This window comes from Notolepis coatsorum (assembly GCF_963971535.1).
Source record: "Notolepis coatsorum genome assembly, chromosome: 11".
Lineage (NCBI taxonomy): Eukaryota > Metazoa > Chordata > Actinopteri > Aulopiformes > Paralepididae > Notolepis > Notolepis coatsorum.
In genome coordinates this window covers 16,543,958-16,562,399 of record NC_140175.1, presented here as the reverse complement: position 1 = coordinate 16,562,399, position 18,442 = coordinate 16,543,958, and the positions used below count along the sequence as shown (strand labels likewise).

The window sequence follows — 18,442 nt, the reverse complement described above, 5'->3', positions numbered from 1 at the left end:
TTAAATATTTACATCCACTTTAGTTTCCTCTTGGCCAAATCATTATTACAGAATTTAAAATAATAGTATTAAGATTCTGGCTCTGAAAAGGAAATGCTTTAAAGCCACTACAAGGAGAATCTTCAACAATGATATATCACAACATACATCATTGTGAGATTAGTTGTGATACCTTGATATAATTACAGTAAACACCATGAGACTAGGGATGTTCGATATTGGCTTTTTTACCGATATCCGATATAGCCCAACTCTTAATTTCCGATACCAATATCAACCGATACCAATATATGCGCCCCCCCCCCCCCCCCCCCAAAAAACACAACATTATGCATACAATAAGAATTTGTTCTTACTTGCTTGCCTGGGTAAACAAAGGTTAAATAAATGAAAAAGAAAATTGAAAACAGATACAGATAATTTCCGATATTACATTTTAATGCCAATATCATCGGACATCCCTACATGAGACCATTGCTGAAACAATCGGTAGCCTAATTCTCATAAGACATATTTCCCATAATCCCCAGTGCTTGCTGTTGCCAAGGAGATGTAGCTGTGTGTCCCTCCCACCCCAGCAGCTTCCCATATCTCGTAAAAAGAAAAGAGAGTAGAGAGAGTAAACAGCCACAGACTCATACCCCCCTGACACTCCAGATTCAGATTCAGATTCAGATTCAGAGTTTTATTTGCCACATGGAATCATACACTCAGAGTTTCTTCATTACACAATCATAAATAACATTCCATGGACAAAAGGAGCAGGAAGAAGAATAAATCTTATAAATACCTGCCCCTTATTCCTAAAAAAAAAAAAAAAAAGGATTTTCTTAATGGTCGGTGTACAACCTAATTTATACAAATAATAATTTATACCATTATACAGAAACTCACAATCCACAGTTAAACAAAGAAAAAATTAAATAATAATAATAAAGAATAAGAATAAAAGAGAGAAAAAAAGAAAAGAAAATATCTCACTATTCAGATCACATTTGATTTTCATACTGACTAAATATTTCTTTTTTATATATTTTTTTGAATTGATAAAACACTTTTACATCCCTTAAGCTCGCTATGGAGAGAATTCCACAACTTTACACCAATAACTGAAGGACATCTGTTTAAGTGTGGTACGTGCAAACTGATGTTTAAAATTGTATTTTCTCCTACTAAACTCACTTTCTAAATGAAAAAGATTTTGTAGTTTTTCTGGCAGTGTATTATTTCTTGCCCTAAACATAATTAACATTGTTTGAAACTTAACCATGTCTTCAAGTTTAATTATTCTAGATTTAATAAATAATGTATTTGTGTGTTCTCGATAACTCACTTTATGTGTGATTCGTACAGCCCTCTTCTGTAGTATATATAATGGTTTTATATTGGTCCCATAAGTATTCCCCCATACTTCAATACAATAACTGATATAAGGTGAGATGAGTGAACAGTAGACTGTTCTCATTGCCTCATACTCTAACACATCCTTTACTTTATTCATAACAAAAATACTCTTGGACATCTTTTTTTTAACGTGTGCTATGTGCGATTTCCATGTTAATTTATCATCCATAATCACACCAAGAAAACGAAATTCATTAACTCTCTCTATATCAACTCCATCTATTGTCAGTACTATATTTTCATCTAGTTTTCGATTGCCAAAAATCATAAATTTAGTTTTTTTCAGATTCAGTGATAGCTTATTTACATCAAACCATTTCTTTAGCTTTGTCATTTCATACACAATATATTCTGCTAGTTCCTTTAAATTATTTCCAGAGCAAAAAAAATTGGTATCATGAGCAAACAAGACAAACTGTAATAGTTTTGAAACATCACAAATATCATTAATATATAAAAGAAAGAGTTTGGGCCCCAAAACCGAACCTTGCGGTACCCCACATTCAATTTTCATGAGCTCAGATTTGACATCTGCCAACTGCACATATTGTTGCCTATTGTGGAGATAACTACTCAACCATTCTAGAACCACTCCTCTCACACCATATGTGCGTAATTTAGAAATTAGAATATTATGATCTAAGGTATCAAATGCCTTTTTTAAATCAATAAACACCCCTATTGTTAATTTCCTTTTATCTGTTGCTGTTGTTATTTCTTCAATAATATTCATTAAGGCAGTCGCTGTTGATCTGTTTTGCCTAAAGCCATACTGGCTTTCGCTCAGCAGTTTGTTCTTTTCCACAAAACCATCTAACTTATGCGAAAACAGTTTTTCAAGCACTTTCGAGAACTGTGAGAGCAATGACACTGGTCTATAGTTAGTGAAGCTGTGCTTATCTCCCATTTTGTAAAGTGGGATCACTTTTGCTACCTTCATCCTGTCTGGAAAAATACCTGTCTGAAAAGAAATTCTCATAAGACATATTTCCCATAATCCCCAGTGCTTGCTGTTGCCAAGGAGATGTAGCTGTGTGTCCCTCCCACCCCAGCAGCTTCCCATATCTCTTAAAAAGAAAAGAGAGTAGAGAGAGTAAACAGCCACAGACTCATACCCCCTTGACACTCCACGAACCGCCCCGGCCAGTCCTTCCTGCCGGCAGCCATCAGGCTCCACAACCGTGGCTGGCCAGCTGGAGAACCGACGGCGGGCACAACTTCGAGAACTATTAGAAATGTCCGACAACTAAGTGTGTCTCGATGACATGCTTGTTGGCAGATGTAAGAGCCAAAAGTAGAGTGGTCTTGATAGAATGCTATTGAATGAAGGTCTGGCCCAGTGCTTAGAAAGGTTCCTGGTTTTAGACTGACGTGACACTAAATCCCATTGCGGCAATACGGGACACGTAATGGGCTTTATTGACGTGCTCCCTTAAAGGAAGCTCTTTAAAAGAGGGTGGCTGAATAATGGCTTGTCCTCTAAGCCCTCGTGACAAGCAGAGGTTGGCTGGGGCAATGGGGCATAGACCTTCACAGTAGAGAAGGACAGAAGAAGAAGAAGAAGAAGAAGAAGAAGAAGAAGAAGAAGAAGAAGAAGAAGAAGAAGAAGAAGAAGAAGAAGAAGAAGAAGAAGAAGAAGAAGAAGAAGAAGAAGAAGAAGAAGAAGAAGAAGAAGAAGAAGAAGAAGAAGAAGAAGAAGGAGAAGGAGAAGGAAGAAGAAGAAGAAGAAGAAGAAGTCTTTATTTGTCATGCAGATTTAACACACACATGCGATGGGCGACCCACAGGAACACACACACACACACACATGCACTGAGTCGCTGAACAGCCTCTGCGGTAGCAACAGGAGAGATAAGCAATCGTTTCTGGAAGGCGGCCCACGGCATACACAGTGGTAGTGGAAGGAGCTTGAGCGCTCTGAATGGTTCCGATGACCTCGAGGGAGGTCAGCTCTTTACCCGTGATTACAAAGCCCAGCAGAGTTGACTCAGCCGTCTGGTGTGTCGTCTCGCTCCTCCCTCTGAGTCGTGACACAGAAACCAGCATGTCTTCCAGGTAGAAAGTAATCCCTGGGAGAGGAGGGGATCTGGGGTAAATAGCGCAAACCTCCTCGCATGCGTTACGTTCTCCGAGTGAAACTCCTCACGCCGTGAGGTGAAAAGATGCGGCTGGCATCTCTACATGTAGAGATGAGAATTTGTTCTTAATTGCTTGCCTGGGTAAATAAAGGTTAAATAAAAAAATAAGAAGGCATGTGATAAGTCTACACCTTCCCCAGACCGACGGTGGGGGCAATACGGGCAACCACCAGGAAGGGAATTGGCATAATGACTAAATTGGGGGATGGGAGAAAGATATATATTCTCTGGTACTCGTAAGCCGCCCCCCTGGAAGGGCGAGGTGGAGAAACCTCCTGTGGGGTGGAAATAGGCACATGAAAGTAACCTTCAACTTGAAAGTAACTTTCAAGTATATAGATCCAATCTCACGGCCTGACAGAATGCAGCAGCTTCATGACATTCTGAGTTCCCACAATGCAATCTGCCGATTGATTGAAGCTCAGGATCCGTCTCGTCCATCCCGGGTTTCTTGGGAACCATGAAATAATGGGAGTATACTGTACAACCTTCATTTTCCTTTCTGGAGGGACGAAGGCGATGGCGCTCTTTGCGAACAGCACCTGTATCTCAGCCCGACAAGGAACAGCTCCCGCCTACCTCCGGTCAATGGTCTCTAACTACACACCCTCAAGACCCCTACGCTCTGCATCTTCTGGCCGCCTCAGACCTATACTCCTATCCAAGCTCCGGGAGGGTCATCAAAGAGAAGTCGCCTATTCTCAGTCCTTGCCCCACAATGGTGGAATGAACTACCCACCCCAGTTAGGACAGCCGAATCACGTCCAATCTTCCGCCGTCGACTTAAGACGCACTTCTTCAACCATTATCTGAAATAATAATATAATTTAATTATTATAATTTTTTTTATACTCTAACCCTAACTAACCGTACTGTCATGCACTTGTCCTAATAAACTAACCTACACTGTAGCACTCAACACTTTGATGAACATTGTTACTCAGCTGATAGAGTTGTGCCCTTCCTGATGACTTGTCGTACAGAACTTGTAAGTCGCTTTGGATAAAAGCATCAGCTAAATGACTAAATGTGAAAGTAAATGTAAATGGTCTGATAACACATAGTAAGGGCTCTCGAATAGCAAGTTCTGTCCAACAATGGTGCCATGATGCTGTGTAATGTTCTGACGGTGAGCAGCACTGTGTTCAAAATCTATCGACATTGATGGCTTCCATCGCTGAAACTGGACTTGAAGAAGTCTTTATTTGTAGCACACATTGCGAGATGCGAGATGGGCGATACATTTCCTCTCTGCGCTTGACTCATCCCGTCGTCCTTCCCCCCCCAGGGGCAGCCGGGAGCAGACACGGGTTGTGGCGTGGGGCCGCTCCCCGGGGACCAATCCAAGTGCTCCTGTCCGTCTTCGTCAGGGTCGCGACAGTGTTAGCCATCTGTTGTGCATGTTTTTCCAAGGGGAAACCATTTCTTGCGCGGGGGAGAACATGCTAACTCCACACAGAAAGTCCCGGGGGAGATACCCCACCTGGGTACCTGGCCACCTGGCCCCCCAAGCGGGAATCGAACCCAGGACCTTCTTGCTGTGAGGGGGCAGTGCTTTCTGATGAGAGTCACCCACCATACCGTCAGGCTCGGGCAGAGCAGGGGCACTGGAATACCAGTCACCGCCAACGTAGCCCTGATCAGCTCTGGGAAGTCAGCTCGCAGCCGTCTCATTGGTGGTGGAGGCAGAGGAAGCTACAGAGTGGGAGGAGTCAGTGATGTCATCATGTCCTGATGGTAACAGAGGTCAAGGTGCTGGAAGCAGGGGAGGGGAGTCAGTGATGTCATCTTGCTCCTCCTGGATGGTAACAGAGGTCAGGGGGGGGGATTCTGAGCCACTGTCGTCCTCACAGAGTACAGCAGACCGGGCAGCTGGCCAAGGACGCTCCGGATCTCCTGGTGCATGACGTGGGAGTGCCTCGCCACCTTCTCCTCCCTGGACAAGACGGCACATAAGCTGCGTTCATCTGAGCCCAAGCCTCTCGATCACCCCATCTAGACTGTTTCCCAATGATCTGATCAGGTGCAACCAAGAAGGATTTAGGAGATCTGCAGCTGGCTCAGAACAGAGGAGCTCGGCTGGCCCTTCGATGCACACTAAGGTCTAGTGTAAACAACATGCATGTCGAGCTCTCCTGGATGAAAGTGACGAAGACAGCATCACTCCATGTATTAATTAATATCCTACTTGTTTATATAATCTGCTATCACTCATCTCTAACAATACATGAATACCACATGAGACATGCCACCACATGTCGCTATATACAGTTCCCAAAGCTAGAACACAATCAATGCAACGCACAGTGCTGTATAGAGCCGTGGTTGCACTCACTTCCAGAACACATTGCTAAAGCACAAACTAAAACAGGCTTTAAAAGACAACTGAAACAACATCCCTATGCCTGTAAACACATTCTGTACATTTAGACATATACACACACAGAGACACACTCACACCTATAGTTACTTTTATTTTCATTTTATTTTAGTGATAGGAATATCAATAGCCTATACAAATAGGTGGTAAGAGTTTATTTTGTATGTTTATCCAGTGTCTATGAATCAGGGTAAATACTGTATGTATGTATGTATGTATGTATGTATGTATGTATGTATGTATGTATGTATGTATGTATGTATGTATGTATGTATGTATGTATGTATGTATGTATGTATGTATGTATGTATGTATGTATGTATGTATGTATGTATTGTTTATGGTTTCTGTATGTGAATTTAGTTCATATTAATATATACTGTATTATGTAATATATATATATATAATATATATATACCCTAATCAGTCAGGCTTCAGGACTGGTCACTCCACAGAGACAGCCCTCATTGCGGTCACAGAGGCACTTCACTTAGCAAAAGCGAAAGGCCTCTCCTCTGTCCTGATTCTCCTAGATCTATCTGCAGCCTTCGACACAGTCAACCACCAGATCCTCCTTGCGGCCCTCGCAGGAATGGGAGTGGCTGGCTCTGCGCTGACATGGCTGTCATCATACCTCAATGACCGCTCCTACCAAGTGTCATGGAGAGGGACCCTGTCGGCCACCCGCCCCCTGCGGACGGGTGTCCCCCAGGGCTCGGTTTTAGGACCCCTTCTCTTCTCCCTCTACACTAAATCACTGGGTAACATTATCACGTCTCATGGCTTCTCCTACCATTGTTATGCCGACGATACTCAACTCTTCCTCTCCTTCCCTCCCTCAGATATCCACGTCTCTGTGCAGATCTCGGCCTGTCTGTCCGACATCTCAGCCTGGATGACGTCCAACCACCTCAAACTGAACCTAAGCAAAACAGAATTGCTCCACCTGCCGGCCAAATCCTCCCCCCTAACCGACCTTTCAATCACAGTCGAGAATGCAGCTGTGACTGCGTCCCCGACCGCCAAGAACCTTGGTGTTGTCCTCGACGACCAGTTGAACTTCTCTGCTCACATCGCAGCGACGACCAGAACCTGCCGATTCCTCCTGAGCAACGTCAGAAGGATACGCCCCTTCCTGACAAAAGAAGCCACCCAACTCCTCGTCCAATCAACAGTCATCTCCCGCCTCGACTACTGCAATGCACTGCTCGCTGGCCTCCCGGCCACTGCCACTAAGCCTCTCCAACTCATTCAGAACGCAGCGGCCCGCCTGATCTCAAACCTACCGAAGTCGGCCCATGTCACCCCACTTCTTAGGGACCTGCACTGGCTCCCCATTGCTGCACGAATCCGCTTCAAGGCCCTCGACCTAGCATACCGTGCGGCAAAGGGAACCGCTCCCGCCTACCTCCGGTCAATGGTCTCTAACTACACACCCTCAAGACCCCTACGCTCTGCATCTTCTGGCCGCCTCAGACCTACTCCTATCCAAGCTCCGGGAGGGTCATCAAAGAGAAGTCGCCTATTCTCAGTCCTTGCCCCACAATGGTGGAATGAACTACCCACCCCAGTTAGGACAGCCGAATCACGTCCAATCTTTCGCCGTCGACTAAAGACGCACTTCTTCAACCATTATCTGAATTAAAAAAAAAAAAAAAAAAAAAAAAAAAAAATCTAACCCTAACTAACCGTACTGTCATGCACTTGTCCTAATAAACTAACCTACACTGTAGCACTCAACACTTTGATGAACATTGTTGCTCAGCTGATAGAGTTGTGCCCTTCCTGATGGCTTGTCGTACAGAACTTGTAAGTCGCTTTGGATAAAAGCGTCAGCTAAATGACTAAATGTAAATGTAAATGTAAATATTGTAGTCTATGTATGATTACATATGGTTAATAATATGGTATGTATAGTAATATGTTTGAGAGGATATTGTCAGTTTCAGATTTTGAAAATACTGAATTTATATAGCGTTGTACAACCTATACCTCATATTCACCCATTCACTCACACATTCACACCGACGGCAGAGGCGACCATGCAAGGTGCTAACCTGCTCACCAGGAGCAGTTAGGGGTTAACTTAAGTGTCTTGCTCAAGGACACTTCGACACGCTGCCGGGAGGACCCGGAATCGAACCGGGAACCTTCAGATTACCAGACGACCATTCTACCTCCTGAGACACTGTCGCTTGGCTGTTTTGTCTGTAAAAGTCTTACGTAACATTTTTTTACATGTTATGTGTTTGACCAGGAAGAGTAGCTTGTGTTCTGCAGCAGCTAATAGACCTGTTAGCGGAATACAAACATACCGTGTTCAAGCCAATCAGCAATACTGCACCAACCACTGCACTTTTCACAGTCTTATTGTTGTCTCACTGTTCTGTCCTGTCTTGCACTTTACTTATAATTATTTATTTACTGTTGTATTGTTCTTAATTGTGAAAAAAAAAACATGCACTGTAAACGTCGAATCACGTTCCATTTGTACTGCAATATGGTGAATAAAGTAATCTGAATCTGATCGGAATCTGAATACCAATACTTAGTCACGTGACTAAGTTGCCCCCTACCTGCGCGAGCTGCTGTGCTAAAAAAGTACGACGTGGCTCTATGGAGAAACCATGACTCTCTAATGACTAAAAACGGCTGGATGACATTTTGCCAAATCAGCATTGGCTGTTAGTGTGAGTCTTTCACCTTTTACACATCTAGCTTTGGCATGGCATGGATTGCTTGTTTAGATCGCTAGCATGGCTAACAAATGCAAATATATTGTAGTCTTCCCCGTTGTTCTGACCAGGATTACTGTACGTTCCTTTTGCCGCCTTGATGCGTGAGCACACAGAGTCTGACGTATATACAGCGAACAGGTCTATGGGGGATCCTAATAAAATCATAAATCATAAACCCGGGCCCACCAGGCAGCAGAGATGGAGATCGCCGGGATTCAGTACCGCCCCCCGGACAGGAAGAGTGTCCACCGGCCCAGAATAAAAGCCACTGGGACATCTGACATCATCCCTCTTCATTATCTTGAAGTCGCCATGGAAGACGCAGCGCTCACGTGTGCAAAGCCATGTGTTGAGGGGGAGGGGCAGGGTGATCGCCGGCGTCGGCTGCTTGTTATAGCAGCATAGATATTTTTTTTTTTTTTACATTTTCACTTATTTAAGGTATATAGAATAGATAGATAGAATAGAAATACTTTATTTATCCCGAGGGAAATTCGGCACTACCGATCACTCACAGTAAACAGTAAACATTTAGGTAGTCAAAAACAAAAGTCACGAATAAGAATAAAAATAATAGGAATGAGAATAAAATACGGTCCGGGATATAAATTTTCTATATTATGTATATACATTCTAAAATATAAACTATACAGTCAACATATACAGAAATATACAGTAAGTGTACAGTAAAAAGTGTACAGTGTCGATTTAAAAGTACCGGTAAAGTAAAAGTCCAGGAAGATTTGATAGTACTGTCACCCTGTGCTCAGTGATGCAGTGAGGCACAGTGATGCATTATAGAGACTGATGGCTGTCGGAATGAAGGACTTCCTGCGCTATATAAATACACCATTAACCATTTTTACCATGTACAGAGTTGTAGTATTAATATGTACAGTGATGCAGGTATAAAGAAGACACTATGGTAGTAAGTCATACTGGCCAGCAGCGTAACTAGTAAGAGCAGGTAAGGGATATGTAGCCTACAGATATAGATATAATTATACAGATATGTAAAAAGGATTATATGCATAGGATTTAGGACAAAACAAACAGATACAAATCATGCAGAATACTATCACGCCACAGACATAGTAATTACCTCTTGGTTGTAGGTCACCCAGAGATTAATAAGCGTAATATTAAATGTCCAGATGTGAGGAAATATCCTGCAGCTGACTGGGGATTTTCCACTCCCAACGTTGTGAATACCTCAAGAGTGGCTCGTTTATATGGACTCTTCCTGTGGACACGGTAAACACCACCCCATTTGAAGGCAGCATAAGTTCTTCGTACGTAATTAACCCCTTAATTCTGATTAGTCTCTGCTGTTAAATGATTACCTGATTATCCTTTTGTTAATGAAGCAAAAAACACTCACAAACTTTGCTCCATTTTCTTTTGCTTATGGAAATGTTCATGCAAACAAATGTTGTTTGGACAACATGTTCGGTCCGAGGAGCTTGTTTGTGTGTGTGTGCGTGTGTGTGTGTGTGTGTGTGTGTGTGTGTGTGTGTGTGCGTGTGTGTGTGTGTGTGTGTGTGCGTGCGTGCGTGCGTGCGTGTGGGTGGGTGTGGGTCACTCTAGCCATGATGACTAGGGTTGCCGCGGTGATGTGAAATTTTCCATGAATAATAAACTCATGACAACACCGGTGTTACTGGTACAAAATGACGCTCAATATCCGTAGAGCGCTCACTTTGATCCTAAACGTTATGCGGCTACATTGATCGGCTGTGTCTGTCTACATCTGTTTTTAATACATTTTCAATGACTACTATCCATTTGTTGTAGAGACAGAGTTGACGTTAGGTTCTAATTTTTTTTTAAAGAAACCAACGAACAGTACATTTTCAGTTCATGAATCTGAAATATAGCCAAATCCTCCGCCATCGTTGTGTAACCTGTCTCTAAAGCCTTTTTTCCTCCTGCTACACGTGAAGTTAAATCTACTCTAGAAGTGAAAGTGAAACTTAAGCGACTCTGTCTGTACTGCGACTCTGCTGCACAGACCTATAAAATACTTTCAGTTTATAATAATGTTGTCTGACTAAGTATTGATAACACGCATTTTACAAATTAGAGTTTTTTTTATTAGATGAATGTGGGCACTGATATGTGAAAATGAACTAAATGGGTTTTATTTTTATAAAAGGAAAGCATACCCCGGTGGCAGCGTTATAACATCGGCATCACAACTAGCGCCAAGCCTAGCAATTAGCCTACTGTACCAATCAAACTAGATTTTGAACTAACAAAAAGGACGGGACAGACAAGGAAAACCACATTTCTCAACGCTATAACAACAACTATAGGCCTACAACAACCGCAGTATACTGTTCTTTAAAGTATATTATACTATTGCCTCCATTCACCTGAAACATGCAGGGACCAGCGAGTGTTCAGTTGAGCACTTCTCAGGTCTCTCTCTGGCAGCCACCACTTGTTAGCATGCGGGTGGTTTGATACGGTGACTGCAATGCTGGCTGCCGTCCCTCCTGAGGGACAAGCGGAGAGAGGAAAGAAGTCACTGGGCTGTGGTGGAGTCAGAGTAGGGCGGCACAATTATTCGATTCATAGACCTATGCGATCTCATTTCTAAATGATGATTTTTTTTACATTTATTTTCTTAACTTTTTTTTTTTTACTTAACTTTTTAACATGATGACGAAAAATAAGAATCACGTGAGAGAATCGTGATCTCAATTCTTAGAGAGAAAAATCGTGATTCGCATTTTAACAAGAATAGTGCAGCCCTAAGTCAGAGAGATCATCACCTCACAGAACACCTCTGATCTTCTCATCATCACAGAGCACCTCTGATCTTCACATCATCACAGAACACCTCTGATCTTCACATCATCACAGAACACCTCTGATCTTCTCATCATCACAGAACACCTCTGATCTTCACATCATCACAAAACACCTCTGATCTTCTCATCATCACAGAACACCTCTGATCTTCTCATCATCACAGAACACCTCTGATCTTCACATCATCACAAAACACCTCTGATCTTCACATCATCACAGAACACCTCTGATCTTCACATCATCACAGTACACCTCTGATCTGATCTTCACATCATCACAGAGCACCTCTGATCTTCACATCATCACAGAACACCTCTGATCTTAACATTAGGGCTGCTCGATTATGGCAAAAATCATAATCACGATTATTTTCACATCATATGACAACGATTTAATTTGTGGCTCCCTCCTCCCTCTCAACATGAGCTGAAACTACTGTTTGGGGGGGGGGGGGGGGTTCACGAGTAGAGCTCCGGACTTATGATCGGAAGATCATCGGTTAGAGCCCCGGTCAAGGCCGTTTCTGCAAAGTGGTGTTGTTGCACTCTGTCAGTAATAATGCTCCTGTTACAGTGATAGGGACACCGTACAGCTGTCCTTCGGATGAGACGCTAAACCGAGGTCCTGACTGAATTCGGTCGTTAAAGAACCCAGGACACTTATCGCAAAGAGTAGGGGGTTCCCCAACGTTCCTGGCCAAATTCCCAATCAGGTCACTGACATCAAGGCCACCTAATCATCCCTCCCCCTTAATTGGCTGATATCAATCCCTGTCTCCTGAGCCGTTCAGCCATTGTGTAGTGTGATGTGTGCCTGGTGCCAGTGTATGGCAGCCATTGAGCCTGCATAGCCCAAGGTTGGGTGCTACTACCAGTGGTGGTGAAGGAGGCCATTTCCACCCTACATTGTGGGGAGCGCTTTGAGTGTCAAGAAAAGCACTATATAAATGTAATGAATTATTATTATTATTAATTATTATTATTAATTATTCATGTCATATGACTTCATGGGATAGTGTATTATGTACACATTGCATGGCATTACTGTAGGAACATTGTATTATGTTACAGGCCACATCATATTGATATAGGCAAATTGGTCATATCGGGGCCGGGGGCGACAGTGGCTCAGGAGGTAGAGCGGTCGTCTGGTAATAATCAGAAGGTTCCCGGTTCGAGAGCGGCTCCTGTGTGTCAACGTGTCCATGAGCAAAGCACTTAACCCCTAACTGCTCCCGATGAGCAGGTCGGCACCTTGCATGGTCGCCTCCATCGTCTGCGTGTGAATGTGTGGGTGAATGTGAGGCATAAGCTGTAAAGCGCTTTGGATAATATACAGCCCATTTACTAGGGGTGGGGGAAAAATCGATACGTAGTAGTATCGCGATACTTTGCGTGGCGATACTGTATCCATACAGGGACACCAAGTATCGATATTTAATTATTCATATAATTTTTTATTTTTATTTTTTTGTATAAGGAAGTTGCATTGTTCATTTCAATACCTGTAATAGTACAGTAGTCCACACACACACATGTGCATTCAGTTAAGTTGGAATATGACTGTAATACAAACAGTTCAGTTTGTCAGGTACATGCAACACAGATTAGTGTTGACATCGGTCTGCTTGAGAAAATACCATGTTCTGCAATAAAAATTATTGAAGTGAGATGAACAGACTGAACTTTATTTGATTAGATAAAACATGTTGACAAAGTTTTACCTTGCAGTTGAAGAAAGGTAATAAATCGCAATATATCGCAATATTAATATCGCAATACTCAGCATATCGCAATATATTTAGTATCGCAATACTATCGTATCGTGACTCAAGTATCGTGATAGTATTGTATCGTGAGGCCTCTGGTGATTCCCACCCCTACCGTTTACCATTATATATCAGCCATAACAGAAACATTTATTACCAGTTATTAGTACCGGCCAAAGTGTTCATATCTGTGCATCCCTACTTAAAGACAGCCGAAGGGTAAAAAGGAAGGAGCTATTAGATACTGCCACGGTAGGCGAGGAGGAAAGGAGAGGAGGCGAGGAACCAGTTCAATATTGGGGGAACAAGCACAGAATTTATGTTACAACAACAGCACCATCTTTCAAACTCCTGTCAGAACAGCCTGGGCCATAAAGGGCTTCCTTCTAGCCTCACCTGCCTTCCAAAGGTCAACTCTTTCTGTTGTTGTTTTGGGGTTTACACGACACTTACACAACAACAACACAGGGAACAACGTGTACTTTCTGGCTTACCAGCCAAGGTAGCTGTTAGATTTAAACACTACCAGTCAAGGTAGCTGTTAGATTTAAACACTACCAGTCAAGGTAGCTGTTAGATTTAAACACTACCAGTCAAGGTAGCTGTTAGATTTAAACACGACCAGCCAAGTAGGTATCTGTTATATTTAAACACTACCAGCCATGGTAGCTGTTATATTTAAAAACGACCAGTCAAGGTAGCTGTTAGATTTAAAAACTGCCAGTCAAGGTAGCTGTTAGATTTAAAAACTACCAGTCAAGGTAGCTGTTATATTTAAACACTACCAGTCAAGGTAGCTGTTAGATTTAAACACTACCAGTCAAGGTAGCTGTTAGATTTAAAAACGACCAGCCAAGGTAGCTGTTATATTTAAACACGACCAGTCAAGGTAGCTGTTAGATTTAAAAACGACCAGCCAAGGTAGCTGTTAGATTTAAACACGACCAGTCAAGGTAGCTGTTAGATTTAAACACGACCAGCCAAGGTAGCTGTTAGATTTAAAAACTACCAGGCAAGGTACAGTAGGTGTTAGATGTAAACACTACCAGTCAAGGTAGGTGTTAGATGTAAACACTACCAGCCAAGGTAGCTGTTAGATTTAAAAACTACCAGCCAAGGTAGCTGTTAGATTTACTACCAGCCAGCCAGATTTGTTACCGGACAAAAATGATCAAATCGCTTTTTAGTTTATCTCCATGTGTTATTATGTGTATTATGTGTTATCTCTCCACTGACTCTCCACGCTACGTTAGTGCTTGTGCCAGCACAGGATATAAGATAATAAACAAAAGATGATTTCTTTATTTATGAAGAGAGAGGGAGAATGGCTTATAGCAGACTTAATAATTTTAGAATATTTTAGCTAATGAAGTGAGTATTTATTATCATCATCAACTATCCAGTTAGATTTATAGTGTAACGTTTGGCTACTTAAAATCTTGAAGGTACATAGTGAGAGAGACCGAGGGAGAGGGTGAGAAAGACAGAGGGCGAGGGAGAGAGAGAGAGAAACGGGGAGAGAGAGAGACAGTACATGTGCGCCTAAATAATTTTTTGCATCACTGGCCACCATTGTGTCTCGACACCATCGTGAAAAGTTAGGTTTGATCTGTTTTCAGGCCTATTTCCCCAGTCAGCTGCAGGACATCTCCTCATTTCCCAACCTGGACAATTAATATGAACTTATGAATCTCCAAAGGACGTAAAACTAAGAGGCAATGACTATTTCTGGGACAACAATGGTCTTCAGTGTGAATTATATCTGTGTGTTTTGTCCTAAAGTTGTAGTTTATGAACAAACACTGTCTAATCCCTGCGTATTCCCAGTTGTTGTCCCCAAAAAGGGGCGTGGCCATCAAGATTTTGTGTGATTGTCTGATGTATGGCCACCAGTAGGGCTGTCTTAAATACTTCGAAGCTTCGTTCGATGGGCATGGGATTCGAATATAAAAATTAAATTCGATTATTATTATTATTATTTTTTTTTTGCAAAATCAACTCTGCCTCTCTTTGTTAATTACAACAAGCAATGCTGTTTGTTATTTAAGATGAGGTCGGACTCGGCACTGACAGATTTGTGTTCATTGTGCTGCTTTTATAAAGCCTCAAATGACGGCTTACAATATTTCATGGAAGCAAAGTGTTTAGTTTGTCTAAGATTTTAAAAGGTTTAAACTGTACAGCACTGACAAAGTTGAACAAAGTGCTGTACAAGTCCCACAACATAATCTTTTACATTTTTTATTAAAAAAATATTTTTTATTATTTTTTATTTTTTTATTTCGAAGCTTCGAATTAAAATCGAATCTCGGCTCCGAAGCTTCGAATTCCAAAAAAGAAGAAATCGAAGGTCAGCCCTAGCCACCAGTGATGTCATCGGGGGGCATTGAATCCGTGAGTCATATTAATTACAGCTCAGTGAAATGATAAGGTAGCTGCCCCTATAAGACTTTAGGTAAGGTATTGCTATTTCCTCGTCTACATAATTTCACGGAGCTGTTATTAACACGACACAAGGACTCAATGCCCCGGATGACATCACCGGGCGGTGGGCCCGTATTCAAACTTGTTCGCTCTCAGTAACCGCCAAAGCGAATAGTAAACGTGTGCAAAAAACAGAGTTTTTGGACGCGTGTGTCTGAGAGACTATAATTATAATAGCCGGCGCGGTCTCACGGGGCGATCTTTTAATCCAGCTCAATCTACGCGAGAACCGCTTGGCGGCGTCTATGTGTGTCCTTGTGTGGAAAACCATTTCCTGTCACACGGCAGCAGATGTGTGGTTTCTTTATTTATTCTGCTCCTCCTCACCGGCTCTTAATCTCGGAGACAGCTGGCATCACTTCACCCGTCCAGGGGCTGAGCTATCAGGACACTGACACTCACTGAGACACACGCACCCACCACGCGCACCCACCCACACAGATATATAATACAACTCTATGACACAGAGACACACACACACACACACATACAGGAGATGGGGGGAGGGAGGGGAGGGGAGTGGGGGGGGGGTTCGAGTCGGAAATTCTTGAGAAAGAGACGTTATTAGAGGACGTACGAGAAGGGCCGTTAATCAAACCCCCCCCCTCCGAGAGACGGGGAGAGGCTCGGGAGCCCCCGGGCTCCAGCTCCAATACCATTACTGCCTGGCCCCGCTCCACACCGGGGCGCCTGGGTAATATATAGGGTTGGGCATCGTTTGGATTTGAACGATTCCGGTTCCGATTCCGATTCTCCATATCGATTCCTGTTCTAAACGATTCTCGATTCCGATTCTTTGAGGTGCAGGTCAAAACAGGTCACAGCTTATTTCGAAGGAGATTTTTTTATTTTTTTTTTATTTCAAAAAGAAAATCATACTATTCACATTTTCAGTTGACTTGATACAGTTTAATTTGGTTGCTGTACTGTAACTAGGGTATTAATTAACAGATTAATTAATTAATTCCAGAACCGGAAGTTAGGAACCGGTTCCTATTAGAACCGGTTTTCGGTGCCCAACCCTAGTAATATACAGCCGGCCTGGGTGACACCCTGCACACCTCCAGGGGCCAGTCTCTACTGACACCCTACCCTGCACACCTCCAGGGGCCGGTCTCTACTGACACCCTGCACACCTCCAGGGGCCAGTCTGCGGTGACACCCTGCACACACCTCCAGGGGCCAGTCTCTAGTGACGCCCTGCACACCTCCAGGGGCCCGTCTCTAGTGACACCCTGCACACCTCCAGGGGCCAGTCTCTAGTGACACCCTGCACACCTCCAGGGGCCGGTCTCTACTGACACCCTGCACACCTCCAGGGGCCAGTCTGCGGTGACACCCTGCACACCTCCAGGGGCCTGTCTCTAGTGACACCCTGCACACCTCCAGGGGCCAGTCTCTAGTGACACCCTGCACACCTCCAGGGGCCCGTCTCTAGTGACGCCCTGCACACCTCCAGGGGCCAGTCTCTACTGACACCCTGCACACGTCCTCCAGGGGCCAGTCTCTACTGACACCCTGCACACGTCCTCCAGGGGCCCGTCTCTACTGACACCCTGCACACGTCCTCCAGGGGCCAGTCTCTAGTGAAACCCTGCACATGACCAAACTCACTAAAAACCTAGCAATAGGAAAAAAATGCACCACAGGCAATGTGGAGGAGAGAAACCTTAGAAGGGCCGTTCAAGGGGGGATCTCCCTTCTTAGATGTCGGTGATAGTAGTGTTGCAATAAAACAGGCTAAACAGTTGGTAAGCATGCGCTCATATGCGTAATGAAACACAGATAAGTGCAAGCAATAGCAACTAGGGATGTCCGATATTATCGGCCGATATCGGCATTAAAATGTGATATCGGAAAATATCGGTATCGGTTAAAAAAAGAAAAAAAAAAATGTACATTTCTATAACCTTTATTTACCCAGGCAAGCAAGTAAGAACAAATTCTGATTTTATTTATTGTCGAAAGTATGCATAATGTTGTGTTAATTCCACAACAAGAGATATGTAATGTTAACCCTGTGAACCCTGCATATATCGCTATCAGTTGATATCGGTTGATATCGGCCAATATCGAGCATCCCTAATAGCAACTGAACATTTTGAACGATAAATAGAGCTGATACAGGCGACAATACAGTCTTAGTTATTACTATACCATGGATGTGTCGATTACTGGCGACACTGTCCTTAAACTGACCTGTGGGTGGGTGGGTACCATGTACTCACCCAATCCATCACTTTTACTGAACAGGCTGGACCTCTCAGGCCCTGAGGTCAGGGGTCAATGGACACTTTTCTCCATTAGAGAGAATCTAACATCCCTGTGAACATAAAGGGCGCTTCGCTTTGATTTCTGACATGTTACACGTGGCTCTCGTGGTATCGGGTTTCAGTATCGGGTATCTGGTTTCAGTATCGGGGGAAATTCTCGAGTCTAGTATCCGCCACGATGTCAGACGCACTGTGACTCGTAACTAATGGCTGCAGAACTCAATAACTACCACGGACATCTGACCACTAAGTGTTTCTGGCTCTTAAAAAAGTACACGCCAACGGGCGGCTACGTGACGTAGTGGGCAAGGCGCTCGCCACGAATGACGGAGACGCTGGGCTTGCCTGTTCGAGCCCAGCGCTCCACATTGCTTTCAGTTTAGCTGGTCGTTCATACTAATACACATTGGCCGTATTAGGGGGTGGGAAACTGATGGGTG

The 18,442-nt window shown here is 43.4% G+C and overlaps 1 protein-coding gene across 1 annotated transcript in view; it reads right to left on the bottom strand.

Moving 5' to 3' along the window:
- pitpnm2 (phosphatidylinositol transfer protein, membrane-associated 2) overlaps positions 1-17,966 on the bottom strand; it is a gene marked incomplete at both ends in the record, with an annotated part of 78,923 nt that extends 60,957 nt beyond the window's left edge. The window contains 4 exons of the mRNA XM_084324802.1: positions 5,124-5,237; positions 5,394-5,478; positions 16,822-16,964; positions 17,958-17,966. Of these exons, the coding sequence (XP_084180928.1) occupies positions 5,124-5,237; positions 5,394-5,478; positions 16,822-16,964; positions 17,958-17,966 (351 nt within the window). The remainder of the gene's footprint in view (positions 1-5,123; positions 5,238-5,393; positions 5,479-16,821; positions 16,965-17,957) is intronic.
- Positions 17,967-18,442: the final 476 nt, after the last annotated feature.